This window comes from Thunnus thynnus, chromosome 13 (genome assembly GCF_963924715.1).
Source record: "Thunnus thynnus chromosome 13, fThuThy2.1, whole genome shotgun sequence".
Classification (NCBI taxonomy): domain Eukaryota; kingdom Metazoa; phylum Chordata; class Actinopteri; order Scombriformes; family Scombridae; genus Thunnus; species Thunnus thynnus.
The window spans coordinates 12,672,911-12,691,876 of record NC_089529.1 but is presented as its reverse complement, the minus strand read 5'-3'; the positions used below and the strand labels follow the sequence as shown (position 1 = coordinate 12,691,876).

The following is an 18,966-nucleotide window of genomic DNA, read 5'->3' as shown; positions in this document are numbered from 1 at the left end:
TTATCTGTCCCAGCAATATTGGCAACTTCAAGGACATACCACATGCACCTAGGACAGGTATTGGACACTTTGCTATCAATTGAGTCCCTAAAGTGTTATGGATTTTGTGGTGTGTTTTCCCGTCCCACTGAACAGGCCTGCATCAGTCACGCCTTGTGTGAGCCTTGCAGCTTCAAACTGATGAGCAACGCTGGCTCCATTTCTAGAGAATTATTACTCATCCCGCCACTAATCACATACTCAGCCTCATCTGTCAGGGAGCAAATGCTTCTATTGTCTTGACTGACAGTATGAGGACAAATAAAAAAAAGAGGATGACAAAATCACATCAACAACTCTTTAGCATGTGCCACCGTATAAGCATGTCTTCTCAGATGAGCATGTCTCTCAATGTAAAGTAGCAAACACTGCCCCTCATGTAGCAGTACCAGCAGACCAGCTGTTGCTGCTGTTGCAGTAAAAATCAGGGTTAGGGCTCCATCTAGTGGCATGTTTTCACGTAAGCTGTCTAAGAAATTGCCTAAAGAAAAATGTAAATAAAGAAAGAAAATGTTAATTCAAACATATCAATCATATTTTAGTAATACTGCACTGAAAGCAAAAATAAAATCCAACCCTCAGTTGCTTAAGAAGTAAGTATTTACCCTGTACTACTTCTTAAGATCTCTAGACGTAATAGGTTATAGGGCAAATTCTTCAATGCTCTTCTCACATCCTGTTGATGAGCTTCTTTCTACTTTCTGTTTCAAAGGAGCTGATGTTTTGGTCACAAACGCAGCGAATGCAATGTGATCTTGTCAACTGACACTCTGCCGCAGCCAGAGATGGGCACCAACACTCTAAGATTCAAAATGTAATCAATCTGCAGAAATGAGGGGACATGAGCGATATCCACTTCTGGTTTCCAACAGCACAGATTCGACATGGCTTTCACATCCATCCATGCATTATGTTTTTGTAATCTAAACATCTTCAAGATATTGTTCTTATTTATTTGTGTATGGATTTAGTAACACGGCTTGGGTTTGAGAGTCAATTTAAAGTACTGTCCTTGTTAAACTCACAGTTGAGCTCTTTTTTTTCCTCTTTTTTTTGCACTCATGTGAGTGTTTCTCAGTCTACCAAAAATCAAACCAGCTATCCTGCTGCTTCTTTGCTGATCACCTGGGGTGCCTTCGATGTGAGAACGTGCTTTCAGTTTGCATCTTTACTCTGGTTTAATAGTATGTCTCCTCCCAACATCATGCTTGAGATCTGTTGGGGTGTATTAAGTGTACCAACAGTACTTAATTGCACTTAATAGTACAAATTCCAACACAGCAGTATGTTGGCCTACAGTGTATTAACATCAGAATGTTACAAACAGCAACCAACACATCATTTTGAGCCATTAAACACATCTGAGAATTATTTGAAAAGGATGAAAAACTGCCTTCATTCACTGTTATTGTGAAGTAAGTACTACATTATTAGCTGATCGTACTGATGTTGGTCATTTTCTACTTGTTAGTTTGTCCCACACTGTTTTTGTTGCATGTGATCTGATCATGTGATAATAAGGTCATCAGTGTGTGATCCCTGTGTCACATGAGTGTTTAAGGACCAACTTAACAGGGTCAAATTCCTCAAAACACAATCAATGTGCAAGAATGAGTAATAAATAAATTACATTGCTGAGGTCCAGATTAATAAAAGTGATAAAAATGTTACTTATTGCAAAAAGTCATCACCATGCAGAGTAAAGGACTCCCCAAAGAAAACTAAGACCAGGATGAAAGTGAGAAGAAAGCCAAGAAAGCAATGTTACTAAAACAATGTTACTAATCAAAGCTGCTAACAAGAACTGCAGTGTGATCAAAGCTTTTATTGCCAGGAGTAATAATTCAAATGAAATGTCAACAAGCATCACAAGCACTCAAACAAGTCATGCACATGTTCATCAGTTGTCATGACTGTTGCTGATAGTCGTGATAAATTTAATGATTGTAAAGAAGTTGTTGGCCACAATTATAACATTAACTCAGTTCCCAATAACCACAGCTCGAAGAGTAATCCCCTCATTCAGCCATAAAAATGAGGTAAGCAGTGAGGTTTATTAGCAATAAGCTAATGAAACATGTCCTTCAATATGAAAAAAAAAAATAGTCATGAAAGTTGAGATAAATTCAGGGGGAAAGTAAGTACAATATGCCACCAGTCTTTGACTTCTCCTCTGAGCCCACACACAGCGTTTGGCTTGTAACAGTGCACATATACTGGAGAGCTGATGGAGTTTAAGAGAATGAAATAGGATGTGCAGAGTGTTATTACCTACTGACAAAAGAAACAAAATTGCTAAGATGCAACAGAATATTAGGCAATTTTGCTTTCGGATGCAGAAAATTACTAATTTTAAAAGGGAGATTATTACATGTAGCCCTAGTTCTGATAAATAGATTTATGTGTAGTGCCTTAATAAATCTGTGCACCACTCCTGATGTGCAGCAACCTTGTGAGTTCTTTCTTTTAACTGCTGTATGTATCCATGTAAATGTATGTATAAAATGCATTATAAACATACGTATGTTATACTAATGTGTTATAATCTGCTTCTAGCACTGTATAATCATAGTTATAAGCACATAAGCATTTTTCTAATGACTTATACGGTCAAGTATCATAATACTTCATACTGTAATTGTTGATCACTCGCTGACATTTTTTTCAAGGATCATACTGTATTATAATTCTCATAGTTGTAATACATTATAATCATTTTATAATGCATTATAATCACTGTTATAATACATTACAAGCTGGTTATAAGTCACTATAAGTGGTCATTGTTTGCTTTAAGTAAAATGAAAAAAAATCATTAAATCTATGCGAGAACAACACAAAACGCTGTAAAATTAATTTATTTGTTTAACGGGTCATAACAGACAATGAACTGAGTTCTCCCAGTTTGACAAAACTTTTTGATGATGAATAACTGAATGATGGACATTTACATTTCACTACTGTAATGTTTCTCTAAAAAACTCACTCTAAGGACACAGTTGACTCAAATTATAGATAATAACTGAAACAATTTCTACTTTACCTGTAGCTGTATATTTTATTTTTATGTAAATGTTTGATCAATGATTATAATGCATTATAAAATGATTATGATATGTTACAACTATGAGAATTACCCTTGCAAAAAAAATGTCAGTGAGTGACCAGCAGTTATGAACTATTATGATACTCGACCTCATAAGTCAATATAAAATGCTTTATAATGTGTTATGATTGTTGTTATTAAGTATTATGAATACTTATGAGTGCTTATAACTATAATTACACAGTGCTATAAGCAGATTATAATGCATTTTAAGTATGTTTACAATGCATTATCAACATGGGTGTCATAGAAAGTGTTAACTCTTCTTCTTATAAAGACAATAAAGATAAGAGTGTCTGTGACATGAAATAATCTCATTGAAAATGCAATTAGTGTATATCATAAAAATTCAAATAATAGAGGCTATTTCTGTTAAAATGTAAGGTGCAGAGGGTAAATGTCGCCTCTACTGATGGTCTGTAGGAACTGCAACAGGGAAAGCTCTCTCTCTCTTTCTCCCTCTCTTTCTCTCTCTCTCTCTCTCTCTCTCTCTCTGGGTATATTTGCCGACATATTAATTTACTACAAACTCTGGATCTTCTAAGTGAAAAAATCATTACCCAAAATGCAATATGAGGTTTGACTCGTAATATTTGTCCAGGTTTTGGGTTGTGTTTAACATCCTATAAATTCTTACTCATGTGACCATATACAATACATGTTATACCAATTTTGACTTGATTTGTCAAATTAATATGATGTTAGGGAACAATTTTAATTTGTTAAAATAAAAACAAATTTAGTATTGTGGCTATTTTTTTGTGTAGAAGATCTGCAGATCAAATTGTGTGCTGGGTCACTGTCTGTGGAAGAACAAGGTAGAGCTGTGTCTGCCTCACGGTGGGCTGAATGAAGAGCAAGGTGGGGCCAGTCTGGCAACTGCCTTACAGTCTAAAATCAGGGATTAGAAATCACTTTTTAATAGATACAGTATTTTTAGATTGTAAATGATCATAAATAGCCAATTTATGTCTCTTAATCCCATTGTGTATGTCATTTCTGAACACTAAACCACATAGATTTAATTAACCTTTAAATTAATTAGCCTTTAAAAATCTTGTAAATTCAAGTTTGAATATATTTTGATCTAGACAAACTTAATCTTCAGCAACTGATGCAAATTTAACTTGTCTGTGGCAGAAACCAATAGATCAGTCACATCATTAAAGCTCTAAATTTCGAAAGAATCGAAAATGATTTGTTGAATAAATTGTGCTAGATTTTTTAATTTAGTTTCCATAAACCAAGTGAAATGTCTCGAAATGTCTCCTCTAATCTATATCACTTATTTGAACCAATAAAGCAACTAGCCTGCGCTCTTATATTCGGACGTACTAAAATTTCGAGAATACCGAAACATGGCGTGCCGTGCGTGCGTGGGGGCAACCCCGTCTCAGCCTCCATCTGATGGCAGCATCAGGCAGTCCCGTGAAACATTTGCGTGGGAGTTCCCTCCACCGCCATGTCGGGATAGTGCACATATCTCTCTCTCTCTCTCTGTCTCTCTCTCTCACACACACACTCTCTCTCTCCCTCTCTCTTTCTCTCTCTCTCTCTGTCTCTCTCTCCGCGCATCCTCCCCCACATTAACCAGCTTAGCACAGCAGCAGCAGCAGCAGCTCCCTCCTGCAGCATCCAGCAGCATCCATCCCTGCCTGGGGAGCAGCAGTCCTTTACCCGGCGCAGCACCGACGCACGGAGGGGGCGCATCATCCAAGTGATGCCACACAGCATCAGCCGCATTTCGACAACAAATACTGAGAGTTCATCCTAAAAGGAGGGAGAGAAAACGCTTCAGCCTCGAAGACAGCAACTGCCCATGAAGATGTCTAACGCTGACATCGTCTTAAACGCCACCGATCGGGTGGTGAAATGTAAGTTAGCCTACATTTTGCGTTTGGTTATGGATGGAGGTATTACATAACATCTCAAGTGTTTGGCTCCTTGTGGTTTGGCCTTTATTTTTCCTGTCGTGCATTGATGGTGAAGATGCGGCCATCAAGTTGTGTTCATGGTGATGGTAGTGGGCTTTGATGTTGACAAACAATCCGGGTTTCTTTGCTGCACAGCCCACACGAAGAACGGGCATAACGTGTATATAGCAGCAGCCCGGCTGTACCAGGAGATATGGGGTATTTTTTTAAACTGCATTAATTTATTTATGTTTCAATCTTTGCTGTCATGATTTGACTGTTTTATGGCTTTGGCTCGGGAGTGCATGAGAGCAAGAGAGGGGGAAAAAACAGCTGAATTGCCGGGCTTGTGGTAGAAGCTGGGGCAGTGATGCAGCAGGATTTCACAGGCTTTGACAGGGCCAGGGGAAGAGGAAGAGGGCATGAAATTGACATTTAATGTGGTATATTTTGCCAGGAGTGAGTCATGTTTTAACTTGATGAGAAAAGGTCTATAAGGAATCCCAAAAGACGCATATTCAGTAGATTCAGTAGACTGCTCTGTCAGAGAATTACTGAGGATACAACTCGGATCAATGGAGGATGATGAAGTGCTCACAGTTGTGCCATAACTCATTTAGCCCTGCTCATTTTGAACATGGATCAACTCACAGTCAGCACTGTGCCTGAAATATATTCAGTGTATTATTGCAATGGCTGAGCAGCTCAGTCAGCATCAACAACTTTGTCCTTTAGGCTGCAGAGTTGTAGAAACAAGGAGTAATGTGCACAGTGAGATGCACTTATATCACAATGACTGCAGGCACAACACTATATGTACATTATAAGCTGTTACAATTGGATGAGCTTTATTTAATGGTTATACTCACTAGTGTGGACCCTTGAAAAAGGAACTATATCCTCCAAAAATCAGCCAGGTCCTGCCAGAAGCACCTTGTTTATCTTTTTTTAAGCTTATTTTTTAATGGAGCTGTACATCAATGTGACATAATGAACAAAAGGCATCATCACTGAATGGTTTCCAATCATAAACTGATATTGAACATACAACAAACATTTTATCATACTGCTGCTGACACATTTCATTATATTTGCCCTTTCAGCAGATGATTCATCTACAAGAACACTTCAATTTATTGTTTTATTAAAACATACCTCATTCCTTCCTGTAATGCATCTAATTGAGCTGAGCTGTTTATCCATTATCCCTTAATGGGATGATAATCAATGGATATCTGAGAACGTACAGTAGTTGATCTCAAACAACATTGTTATTTGTTGTTGTATGTTTGAGCAAGAATCCACGATCCAGATTAAAGTATTGTTTCTTTGGCAAAGCTTTCCGACAACCAGACATTCAAACATATGCTAAACAAAGGTTTGTGTCAACACACGCAGCACATCCAAGAATTCTGACTCATTTCTTTTGCTTTTGTAATATGATCATGTAACGTTTCAGATTTGGAAACAGTTTCTCAAACCCTTTTTTTCTGTTTGAGCAAAGTCATATGTATTTAAGTTCATTACTGGCCTCAGGTTATGTAACTTAGAAACCTTTGCTAAATAGATTAATCTATAACTTAGTTGTCTGCCATTTTTTCCAAAAGATATGCAAATCAAAGGTAGTTAAATATCTGAAACTTAAATAAACAGGGCAACCCAATATTTCATTTTCAAATACCCCACACTTTTCTACAAATTCATCATCATTTCACCAAACTCTCATTTGTCTTGTTGCTCATTGTTGTCATACCACAGATCAACATGTACATTCAAACATATGAATATTCCTTTTGTCACTTTTATCTGTTCTCCTATTCTTGTATTTCCCTTTGAAGACATAGTAAAAGGCAAGTTTTTTTCCCAATGCCCAAAAGGCTGGAAAGTGGAAGAAAAAAAAAGATGACAGAAAATGAGTCACGCATCCTTCAGGTGATTAAAGGAAGCTATCGAGACGCTGGTGATTTTGATGAGTTGAGACTGACATTTCTCACAGTTCTTGTACAGTATGTGGTGCATGTAGCAAACTGCTGATACTACAAGCTATTCCAAGTTATTTTTATCCCTACATCTCTAACAGAAACTGCAGCAAATTTCTCACTGGGTCTCTTTTCTCTTATACATTTTAACCTGACAGAACATACCTAAAGAAACACAATAACTGCTGGTCTCTGCAGTTTGTTTTCAACTGCACTGTCACCGCTGTGCTGTAGGCATCAAGAGGCAGATTCAGGTCAGTTATTTCAGGGATGAGGCCTTTAGTACACCTGTGTCTTACTTTATTGCAATGCACAGCACCTTAGCATATACATTTCTTCATATTAGTGAAACTACTACTTAAAATATTAACTTTGACTTTAAGAATATTTGCACTTCACAGTCAGAGTCTGTCAGAGAGTATCAGAGTCCTCTTATTAAAAAAAAATGCATGATGTAAATCTGTAACAGTTTGATCCATTGTTTGAGGTTATAAAAACAGTATATTTATATAAGTATGCAACAATATGACAGGCATTGCACTCAGACATAATATGTCTTGACTTGTAACAAACTCAAATATTCACTCCAGCTTTCACTCACAAACATGCAACTTGGTTCCAGCTACACTCATTGTCATGAATTGTTTATTAATGGTTATGACACAGCAATTGTCAGGTTTTGGCTAAAGAGATCTGCTTTCAGCTACACGTTCAACAATAGGCAGGAGGTCCGTAGTCCCTCAAACATCCCAGAAAGCACTTGTGTCTGTGTATGTTAACTGGACCTCTTATAAATTCACACAGTCTACTTATTCCAGATCATAGACTGTAAGAAATAATGGACAGAGCCACCATGATGTCACCCATTGGTTTGTGTAGTCCCGTTTTGAAGCCTCGAGTTTGCATTTTGACTGTCACCATCTTGGATCTTTGGAGCCAGAAGTGACCATATTTGGACAAGAGGATGGAGCTGACCCTAACGCTAGCTGCTAGCTGCTGGCTTGGTTAGCATGGTGCATTTATAGTCTATGACTAACGGTGATAATGCTAATGCTAATTTTCGCTAGCAAAAAACAGACTTAAAAGCATTAAAGCAAAATATACTTACCGAAAAAAACTGAACATCCAACTCTTTAGCGGGTCTTTAAGTACAACCAAACGCTGAACAAAACTTTTTTAGGCCACCAAAATGTTACAATTAACTTTCATGAACCGATGACACACTGAAATAGCGATGGCTACACTATACACTATATTCTGTGAATATAGGGATAGCCGTGGTAGTGACATGCCTGTGACGGCACCCCCCCATCACTCAAAGCGGCCATGCCCTTAATTATGCATAACTTTAAACCTTAATAAAATTTAAATGGGTGAGTTATATAAAAATTCACCCCCCATACAGTTGTCATGAACAGAGAAATTAGCTATAGAGACCAAAACCATTTTTTGTACCAGAATGTAAACATGTTTATTTCTGCTGTAAAGTTGGACATTGTAGCATGGGGGTCTAAGGGGATTGACTCGCTTTTGGAGCCAGCTTCAAGTGGCCATTCAAGGAACTGCAGTTTTTGGCACTTCCATGTTGGCTTCATTTTTCAGCCCTGTAGGTTGCCACTTGGTCCAGATGAAGCCATCCAGCGTTTCCTGACTGAACCCAGGGCTGCTCATTAGCAACACAAACCTAACTGGACACATTCTTTTTTTTCGAGCTTGCAGATTGGACAAACCAGAAAAGATGTTTTGGCACAAAAAGGCAGACAGTACAGTCTGAACCTCATCCTGAGACTCCTCAATACAGTCTAACAAATTTGACATGTCTACTGTATGAGCATTTCCCACAGCATCTATGTGAGCCTCCAATGCAAATTGCAGTTTCCCGTGGCGGCATTGGCTGCACTCCAACAGTCAGCTGCTGCTGCTGCTGTTGCCCGGCAACATACAGTATTTCATAGTTCAACTCTGCTTGGGTGCTGAGCAGAAGTCAGCTTTTCATCCCTCCAACATACATGTATATCACTGTGCTTGTCTGTGCATACATATGTGTGTGTCTATGAAATGTATTGTTGAAGATCATTTGTTAAGTATCTGGGTTATTTTTTTTTAATTTCTTTGTTATTAGTGGGCTTAATCCTTTGTTGCTCCGTTCCAGCTAAAAAAAGCTAAGTATAATGTCCTTTTCAAAGCATCTGCTTGTGGCTCCATTACAGTTCATTCTACCATTACAAAGGTGCAGTCAGTTTGCAAAAAAAAAAAGTATTGTGTGCTAAAGACCAGTTCCAGGGTGATTTGGGGTTCTGTATCACATTTATCTTTTGGTAAATCTCAAATACCTTCCAGTTCTGGCTGTTTTAGGATACTTTTCAATTAGTGTTGTTATATCTCTCTTTGGTTTTATGCAAAGTTACATTGTCATTCAATCAGGCTGTCACTGCACTGTTTATATTAAAGAATCAGAGAAATCACATTGCAAATTCATCAGTGCACAATGACATTAACCGAACTAAAACTTGAGAGAACTCGAGTGGTGACTGTGCAGAGTTTGTACTAGCTGCTAATGTGTCAAAACACACATCGCCATCACAGATACACACTGCACACTGTGAAAATTTTTACTCCTATCTCGCTGGGGCTCGCCTCATTTTCCCTGGAGCAGCGACTTTGAGATTTCTCCAGTCAAGCATTCATTATTAAAGAGCATGTTGATCATGTTCAGTTTAAGCCTGAGCTTTGATATTCTTCCTTTGTCTTCTCCTCGTTTGGCACTGCTTCAAGTGCCCCTGTTTGCAATGCGTTGCACAAATCTGGCACCCTTACTCCTGAAAATACTACGGTTTGTGTCTTGTGTACATTTGTACACAGTGTGAGTCAAGGTATTCTAAGGATTTTTGCAACTGGAGTTCATGTTCGTCTGACTTATTTTTCTTTTCATCTGAATTATTTACAGCTCCGACACATAGAAGGAGTTTTCTGTGTTAAGCCAGATGATCTATAGATTAACGTCAATACACGGACCCTGAAAGCTCATGGTCACAGCACAGCACATAGAGATCAGCGCCAGATCTAATAAATAACCTTTGCTGCCACAGAAGTAATGATCTGTGGTTGGATTTCACAGTTTCCCAGGCAGTCTGTTGGGTAGGTGACTGGTACATTTTAATGGCCACATGCTTCAGCAATCCAGGGAGAGTGCAGGATGACTAGAGCGCTTAGATGTTAGCTGAGTTTTATCCAGCACTCAGAAAAAATACTTAGCAAGTAACCACACATCTGTACTGCAATAACTGTTATTAACTGACAGTTTTTTGTGTTAATCTATTCCAGTTACTGATCTTTGCCAGCAGGGCAAAGGAGGCTTTTCTTTTCTGTCCTTTGCATTGTCAGTTTGCACTATTAATGCTATATTCAGTATAATTTATATCTAATAATACACACTGAAACATGATTTGCATCTCTGACCCAGCCTTTGAAAAAAATCCTCAATTGATTTGTAAATATAAACATCTATGAAGCATAATGATGTCTGACATAATTCTAAATGATTTAATATAATTCTCTTTACTGTTTAACTCAGGCAGTGCCTTCTCCCACTTTATTGTCCCCCTGCATATTAAGGCCAAAGCCGTGTTTGTGAAAATGGTTTTCATACTAAAGATGCACATATCCTGTAAGTCAACAAAGATGGATGCAGCAGCAGCAGAAGCAGCACAATAATGCCTGCAGGCAAAACATGGATGAGGTTTTCTCAAATAGGATTTCTGCATGAATTCCTTGATGGTCTTCTCTCTGTATCATTCTTGAGGGGTGTTTGTCACTATTCTCTCACAACAGAGGCATCCACAATAGTTACTTTGATGCCCCCTCTGCTTAAATCTCCATGTGTCTGTGCTCTGTCCTCAGCTGTCCCCTTCCCCCTGAGCCACCGTCTTACAATGAAGGAAGTGTTTGACTGCGAAGGGAAACCTCGTGTGGATCTCCTAAAGGCCCACCTGACCAAGGAGGGCCGTGTAGAGGAAGCTGTGGCACTTCGTATCATCAATGAGGGAGCAGCTATCCTGCGTCAGGAGAAAACTATACTGGACATCGAGGCGCCAGTCACAGGTATTAAACCTTTTAGAGACATTTGCTGGTCAGCTGCAGGACACCACACGAGGAGCTTGTTATGATACTGAATTATACTGAGAGGTGTTTCTAATATTTTCTCCCCCACAAACGGCTTAAGTGTCTGGTCCATAGACATGTGACATTTTCTTACTTTTTGTTTTTTTGTTCTTTATTGTATTGCTGACAGTTTGGACATTGCAGTTATATGGTATGCATCTTAACCGCTCAGCCACTAGGACGCCCTGACATTGTCTTACCGTTTGATGATGAGAGTAGTTTATCATGTATCCTAAATAAAGTGACCAGAGAGGCTGTATTTCTGACATCTTTGTACCATATTAGCCTGTATGTAGTTTGAGGTCTTCGGGCAGAGGTCTTTTATCTGTTCCAGAGGCCCGGCTGAAATCTAAAGGGGTCAAAGCATTTGCAGTCAGGGCCCCGAGGCTCTGGAACAACCTGCCCAAGGAAATGAGGTTGGCTGAGTCAACAATATTTGTCTGTCTTTTATTTCCGTTTTTTAATTGTGTTTTGTATTTGTATTTACACTACCGGAATTGGTTTTATCTATTTGATCATAAAATCTAATTATTTTTTTGAATTTGTTTACTTTAATTTGCTGCCTTTTGTGAAGCATTTTGTAACTTGTACTTATTACACTAATTGCATTAATTAATTGCTTGATAAATATACGTAGATTATATATTGTATATTATAATGTTACATTTAAAGCTAACAAAAAAGAAAGGGATAAAATCTGAGAGTAATTACATGAGCATGATGCCTTCAAATGCATGTACTCTGTGTAAGACGATTGAGGAACATCCAGACCTGTGACAGCCTGGCATCCCGTCAGGGTGTTGTGCTCGGAGAGGTTTCAGACTGCAAATTTTATTGTTGAACAGACACAGAAAATAGTCTGTTGCTATAGTTGAAGTCACAACAGTTCAGTACAGTACATATCAGCACATAATTATCCCAGTGTGCTGTTGAGGAAAGTGATTTCTTTACTAACCTTCTCCATCTTTCAGAAGTGTCTTAGCTGAAATGTTTCAGGGTTAGCATTAGCAAAACATAATTAATTGCACCAAACAGCAGACAGACAACATTAGCAAGTATTTGGTGAGGAAGGCTAATGACCCAGATATCTTTCTCAGAAGCTGATGAAAACCAAAAAGAGCTAAAAGAAGCATGAATATTGGCAATAATATGTCAGACTGTGGGTTTTTCGGCTTGTTGTGGAGTTCTTCTGCCCCTAAATGCCCCCTAAACACTGTCTTCTTCACTTGCAATTAAAAAAGATTTATTGGGAACACAGTTTCGGTACAGAGACCATCATAAGGTTATTTAAATGAAATAAACCTGATGAAGGTCTGTGTACCGAAGCGGTGTACCCAATAAATCTTTTTTAATTGCAAGTGCAGAAGACAGTGTGCCGGAGTTCTTTGTTCTTCTTTTCCAGGTGGAAGCACAACGTGCTTCACAGAGCGTGAGCTATCAAAGAATTCACAGCCACAAAAACTATGTAGACAGTGTACAAGATAAAACTATTAGACTTAAGTAAACACAATTAAAACAAACGCATAAATAATACATGTGAGTTAAAAACCATTAAGAAAGTAGGAATAAAAAAATATACAATTAAGACCAGCAACCAACCAGTAAAAGATAATAAGACATGTCAAAGAAAACCATTAAAAAAGGCGCAGCTACGAATGAATGTTTTCAGTTTAGTTTTAAAAGACGATAGCGTTGGAGCACACCTAACATGACTGGGTAGGATGTTCCAGCATAAAAGCTAAAAGCAGTTTTGCCAGTTTTTGTGGAGACCTGGGGTATAACTAGATGGCCTGTTCCAGATAACCTGAGGGATCTAACTGGTTCATAGCTCACAAGCATGTCAGAGAGATATGGGGGTGCCAGACCATGTAGGGCCTTAAAAACCAGTGTTAAAATTTTAAAATCAATTCTAAAATATCCTGGAAGCCAGTGTAACGACCTCAGCACAAGTGTTATATGGTCGTATTTCCTTTTCTGTCAGCTGCAGTTGATAGAGATGCTTTTTAGGTATTCGTGTGAGCCGACTGGAAACAAAAGCATGGACGAGTTTTTCAGCATTCTCCTGGGATAAAAAGCTCCTTTCCTTCCTGATATTTCTTAAATGATAAAATCCAGTTTTAATTATGCTGCTAATGTGGCTCTGGAAAGGGAGGTCAGTGTCAAGGATGACACCAAGGTTTCTGACCTGTGTGACACTTTCCAGAGACAGTTATGACAATTTAAAAGAGATTTCCTGTCTGTTAGCCTTTGCCCCGATAACAAGAATTTCTGTCTTGTCAAAGTTTAACTGTAAAAAATTACCAGACATCCAGTTATCAGTATCCTTGACACATTCTGATAGTTTGTTAATAGGGCTCAGGTTATCGGGGGACAGGGAAATATATATAATTGCATGTCATCAGCATAATTATGGTAACACACATTGTGTTTCTTGATAAGCTGATAATGTTAGGCTAATGTAACATTTAAATCTGTGGGTTTATGCTCCTTAATGTTAGAAAATCGACTGTGTTTCCATGTAACTAAGCAGGATAGTAGAAGCCTACTCAAGGCCAAGTCAAGTCAATCTTTTTTATATTGCAACAAATCACAACAGAAGTTATTGTTACAGGTGTAGACTGTACTCCTTATTTTACAGAGACCCAAAATTCCCCCATGAGCAAGCACTTGGCGACAGCAGTGAGGAAAAACTCTTTAAACAGGAAGAAACCCTCAAGAAGAACCAAGCTCTAGGTGGGCAGCCATCTGCCTTGACCGGTTGGGTTGAGAGAAAAACAGGGAGGGAGGGGGGGAGAGAGACACAGAGAAGCACAGCAACAACAATAATAATGATAACAGCAATAATAATAATAGAAAAATGACTAATAATAATAGCAGCAGCGGTGGGGAACACGCTGAGCAGCTGGCGGTCTTGCAATTTGAAGGTCGCCTGCAAGACGAGAAAGCAAAAAACTACGGGGAAGATGCCAAGTTAGTAACATGCATTAATGATACATGAATGTGTACAGTTGGAGAGGGGGAGGAGGAGAGAGGAGCTCAGTGCATAATGGGGAGTCTAGGCCTATAGCAGCATAACTAGGGGCAGGTCCAACTAAAGCCTGGGTTGGCCCTGACTATAAGCTTTATCAAAAAGGAAAGTTTTAAGCCTACTCTTAAATGTAGAGAGGGTGTCTGCACCCTGGACCGAATCTGGAAGATGGTTCCACAGGAGAGGAGCCTGATAGCCGAAGGCTCTGCCTCCCATCCTACTTTTGGAGCCTTTAGGAACCACAAGTAAGCCTGATTCTGGGAGCACAGCTTTCTAGTGGGATAAGAGGGTACTAAGAGCTAAATTCTATTTTGGATTTTACAGGGAGCCAGTGCAGAGAAGCTAAAATGGGAGAAGTATGATCTCTTTTTCTAGTTTTTGTCAGTACACGTGCAGCTGCATTCTGGACCAGCTGGAGAGTTTTTAGAGACTTGTTGGGACAGTCTGATAATGAGACATATATTGCTACTTATAATATTAGCCAACGAGAAATCTATGGCTGTTTTTTTTTTGTGTGTTTATAGTAACATTTCTGTAGAGAAGAACCTAGAGGAGAAGATGATAACAGTGGGAAAAGACGCATAAGAATTAAGAGTGAGTGAGCAGATGTGGGCTGACAATGCTACTGTTTGTACCTGCAGTACAAAAATGAACACCTGACCTGAACACACGCTGAGATGAAACACAGATAAGAGAGGAATCTACATGAATCTCAATTCTAAGAGCAGAAAACTGTCACTTTCAGGAAGAATCATCATTATCTTGTCATATGAGTAAAATAGTTGAACAATATTACAGGTACACTGTATCTATCTTTTCAAATCCTCTCACCAAAGACCAAATCATTGCTCTTTTTGTGCTTTTTGAGTAGTGTAGACTACTGCATTGGTTTAACTCTTAGGCATTATTGTTCTTTCTTCTTGCACAAAATCAGCTGCATTCTGGCTCAATATAATCCTGATCAACTCAAATATGAGTAAAGCAGCAGTTTGAACAATAGCAGGTGGATCAGGGTTTTAAAATGTCTAGTTGTTAAGTTACAGAAAGGGTGTAACATCTTTATTTTAAACCAGCAACATAAATAAAGGTAAAAGGTATCAAGGGAAAAGAAAAATCTGAATTGCTAAAATCTCACAGCATCCGTACATGTCGGCAAGTAACATTGTTTTTACCTGTCAGTCTTTCCCTCTGATCAACCTGCAGTGTGTCCTAGTTATGTTCTAAACTGAACATACCTGAACCAGACACTAAATTATTTTTATCCTGTGTATTAGTTTCCCATCAAGAGAAATAATCAAGAGAATGTTTTCCCCTCAGGCTCACTTTATTGCATCTTTAAAGCCTGAACAGAATATATTTATCCAACTACTGTTTAAATAAATAAACCTATGAATTCAGATTAAAAATAACAAACTAGAAGGTGCTGGTAGGGCTCAACTAGAGCTGCAACGATTAGTTATTTATTCGATTAGTCAATCATCAGAAAATTAATTGACAACTATTTTGATAATCAATCTGTCATTTTTCAAGTAAAAATGCCACATTATATGGTTCCAGCTTTTCAAATGTGAGGATTTGCTGTTTTTCCTCGTCATATGTGACAGTTCATTGAAAATCTTAATATTTTAGACTGTTAGTCAGACAAAACAAGTAAACTGAAGACATCACTGTGGTCTCCAAGACACTGAGAATACCATTTTTTCACTATTTTTAACAATTAATAGAGTAAACAATTAATCAACTAACAGAGAAAATAATTGGCAGATTAAAGAAAATAGTCGTTAGTTGCAGCCCTAGGCTCAACACTTTATTGGTATTGTGTGCAATGCTTTTCTATCTAAGTGTTAAAAACTGTCAAGTACTGAAAGTCGGCATCAAATGCCTGGTCAGACTTATTCTTTGATCATATATTTTCGGATCTGAATCAAGATTTTGCCTATTTAAAACTATTTTATTTAGCTCTTTTATGGCTGCTTTTGTTTCTACATCATTTAAGCTAATGTGAAAACTTTAGCTTCATTTGTTAAATGAATAAAAGGGTTTTATAGAAAACCAAATTCATATTTCTCAAAACTTAACATTTCTCAGTGTACTTGCTATCGGTACTGAAACTCAGGTATCAAAAAATAGGTACTAGACACTTTGGTATCTATGCCCAAGAGAAGAATGGGCTTTGTGAAGTGCAATTCCGAATGAGTCCTAATATTCAAGCATTTGCTCAAGTCACACTTTTGCTTTCTTTTACATATTTGTGAAATCCTATAAATCCTCTGCATCATTTGCACACTCATGTCCCATTTACTTAAGCATGTCATTCAGCTTCACCTGAAACTGTGTGCCATTAAATATACATGGAATTATGCAGATAATTAGCAATCCATCAGCTTAATTGTCTTCCTTAAAAGCAAATGCAGTGTTTAACCGAAACATAGGTGGCAAATGGATGAAATGCACATTGACTTCAGGAGAAGTCCCAGGCTCCTTGTCTTGACTTGTGTGAGGAAAATGGAGGCTTTATGTATTAAGCATGAAATATGGATGATGAGCTGAGTATTGTGTATGGGTATTTGTGAGTGTGGAGGTCTGTTTTGTATCTTCGTGAGCTCGAGCTGTGTTTTAATATCTCTGCAGCTGTGTGTTTGTGTGTGTGTATTCATATATTATGAGGCATTTATGCACTCGCAAATCTTAACTTGCATGGATGTGTTACATGGTCGTTGGTGTGTGTGCGCGCATGTATGCGCGCGTGTGTGTGTGTTTGATTGCTTTAGTCACACAAGCAGTCTCCCACTCACATTGCTCTAAGCTTTGAGTGGGCGAAGGCCACTGTGGAGCTGATAGGGGAGACAGAAAAGGGAGAGGAGATGGAGGATGAGTAGGAGAGAAGGAGACAGAGAGAGATGATAATGAAAAATTGAAGGCAGTGAGGAAATGAGATGTAGGTTTGCGCTCCAAAGCCATACTGTTCAATACGAAAAAGTATGTATCTCCCCGGGGGGATTGAGCTTTTTCAACCTCTTTGAGGTGAGTGTCTCATTTCTCTGTGGAGGACAGAGGCCTTTTAGCCAAAGACCACAGAAATATCTCAGTACGATCACGACTTGAGGACAGGAGGAACCATTACACCATTATATCACTATATTCTCAAATCATTTGTATAAGAGTGCTTTCAGCATTATTTAGGCATTATAATACTTGCAGTATGGCTTTAACTGTAGATAAAACATATATTCTTGCTGCGGGAAAGTACAAATTATTTTCATCCCTCACAGCCTCCTCTGCTGCTCGGCTGACTGTATAAGTCAGTCCATCTCGGCACAAACTGGTTTCTACTTGTCTTGTAAACATTTGAGAAGGGCCACAGTAGCCGAAAAACGTAGTAATTAATAAAATATGGGGCTTTTTGTCTTTTTTGGGAGAGGGTTAGCCTGCTGCATACAATAATCCAAAGTGATAATGAAGAAATGTGTAAAGGCAAATGACGGCTTAGTGTCCTTCACATTTTTTAACTAGCATACGATATGATCTTTTTTCTCTATTTGTAATAATAATAAAGCTATTATTACTTGTGATTATATTTATGGTTACATAACATCTACAGTAGCTATATGTCATTTTGCTGTATATTATACATCATTATTAATCCAATCTCATTGTTAGTTTACTGTTTTTATATCTTATCATAGCGATCATTACAACAAACAGAATTCATCACCTTTGTCAAATACAAATGATTGAGCGGGTTGAGATGCACATATTAAAACCGAGTGTAGCATCTCCACACAGTTTCACTGCCTGTCTGCCCGCTTGTCTGTCTATTTATAAAGCTAACCTGTGAGCAGAAGAAGAAGATACACATCTCTGGTACAAAGTGTACCTCTCTGTACTGCATGAGATACTGCCAGAATCTTCTCTACCGTCTTGTTTTCTGTCTTCGAACCTTCAGAACCAATAAATGAGAGAAGTGGATTTCCTGTTGTTCGTAAAAATGCAGGCGTTACATCTATGTGAACTCACACACCATCGCTGATGTTTGCATGAGAAGATCTCCAAGATCGTTTTTCTGGGTGAAAAACATTCTTGATTTTTAGCATCATGACAAGCTGTATCCAATTATTTTTCAGTGGGTTTCAGAAAGCTACGAGGACTGAGTCCTGTTGTGGTGCTTCACTGAACTGAATACACCAAAATGACCAAATGATAGCACAGACCTGTGCTGAACATGAGGACTGTGTATTTGTTCTCCATCATACATGTAAAAAAAAGATGGATGTGCACACATACAGCCAAAACACAAAGATGCAGAGGAAAATATTCAATGAGATTCTTTGATTCTGTAACTTTTACTGTCCTTTGGTTGTTTTCCAGTGTGTGGGGACATCCATGGGCAATTCTTTGATCTTATGAAGCTGTTTGAAGTTGGAGGATCACCAGCCACAACACGGTACCTGTTCCTCGGGGACTATGTTGACCGTGGCTACTTCAGTATTGAGGTAAAACCATCAGAATATCATTAATATTGTAAGATTATAATGATATAAACTGACATTTGTAACTTTTTGGCTGGAATAACACTTTGTTTACATATTTGTCTTGACAGTGTGTTTTATACCTTTGGTCGCTGAAAATCCTCTATCCAAAGACACTATTTTTACTTCGTGGAAATCATGAATGTAGACATTTGACAGAATATTTCACCTTCAAACAGGAATGTGAGTACCTTTCAGTGTTTACCATATT

The 18,966-nt window shown here is 38.3% G+C and overlaps 1 protein-coding gene across 2 annotated transcripts in view; it reads left to right on the top strand.

Annotated features, from left to right (window-relative positions):
• Positions 1-4,539: 4,539 nt before the first annotated feature.
• Positions 4,540-18,966, top strand: part of ppp3ca (protein phosphatase 3, catalytic subunit, alpha isozyme) — a 33,150-nt gene continuing 18,723 nt past the window's right edge. The window contains exons 1-4 of one of the 2 annotated variants that reach the window (XM_067608040.1): positions 4,540-5,019; positions 10,938-11,138; positions 18,595-18,719; positions 18,827-18,938. In XM_067608040.1, the coding sequence (XP_067464141.1) occupies positions 4,965-5,019; positions 10,938-11,138; positions 18,595-18,719; positions 18,827-18,938 (493 nt within the window). In that variant the 5' untranslated portion in view covers positions 4,540-4,964. The remainder of the gene's footprint in view (positions 5,020-10,937; positions 11,139-18,594; positions 18,720-18,826; positions 18,939-18,966) is intronic. The other variant, XM_067608039.1, reaches the window with a different exon arrangement.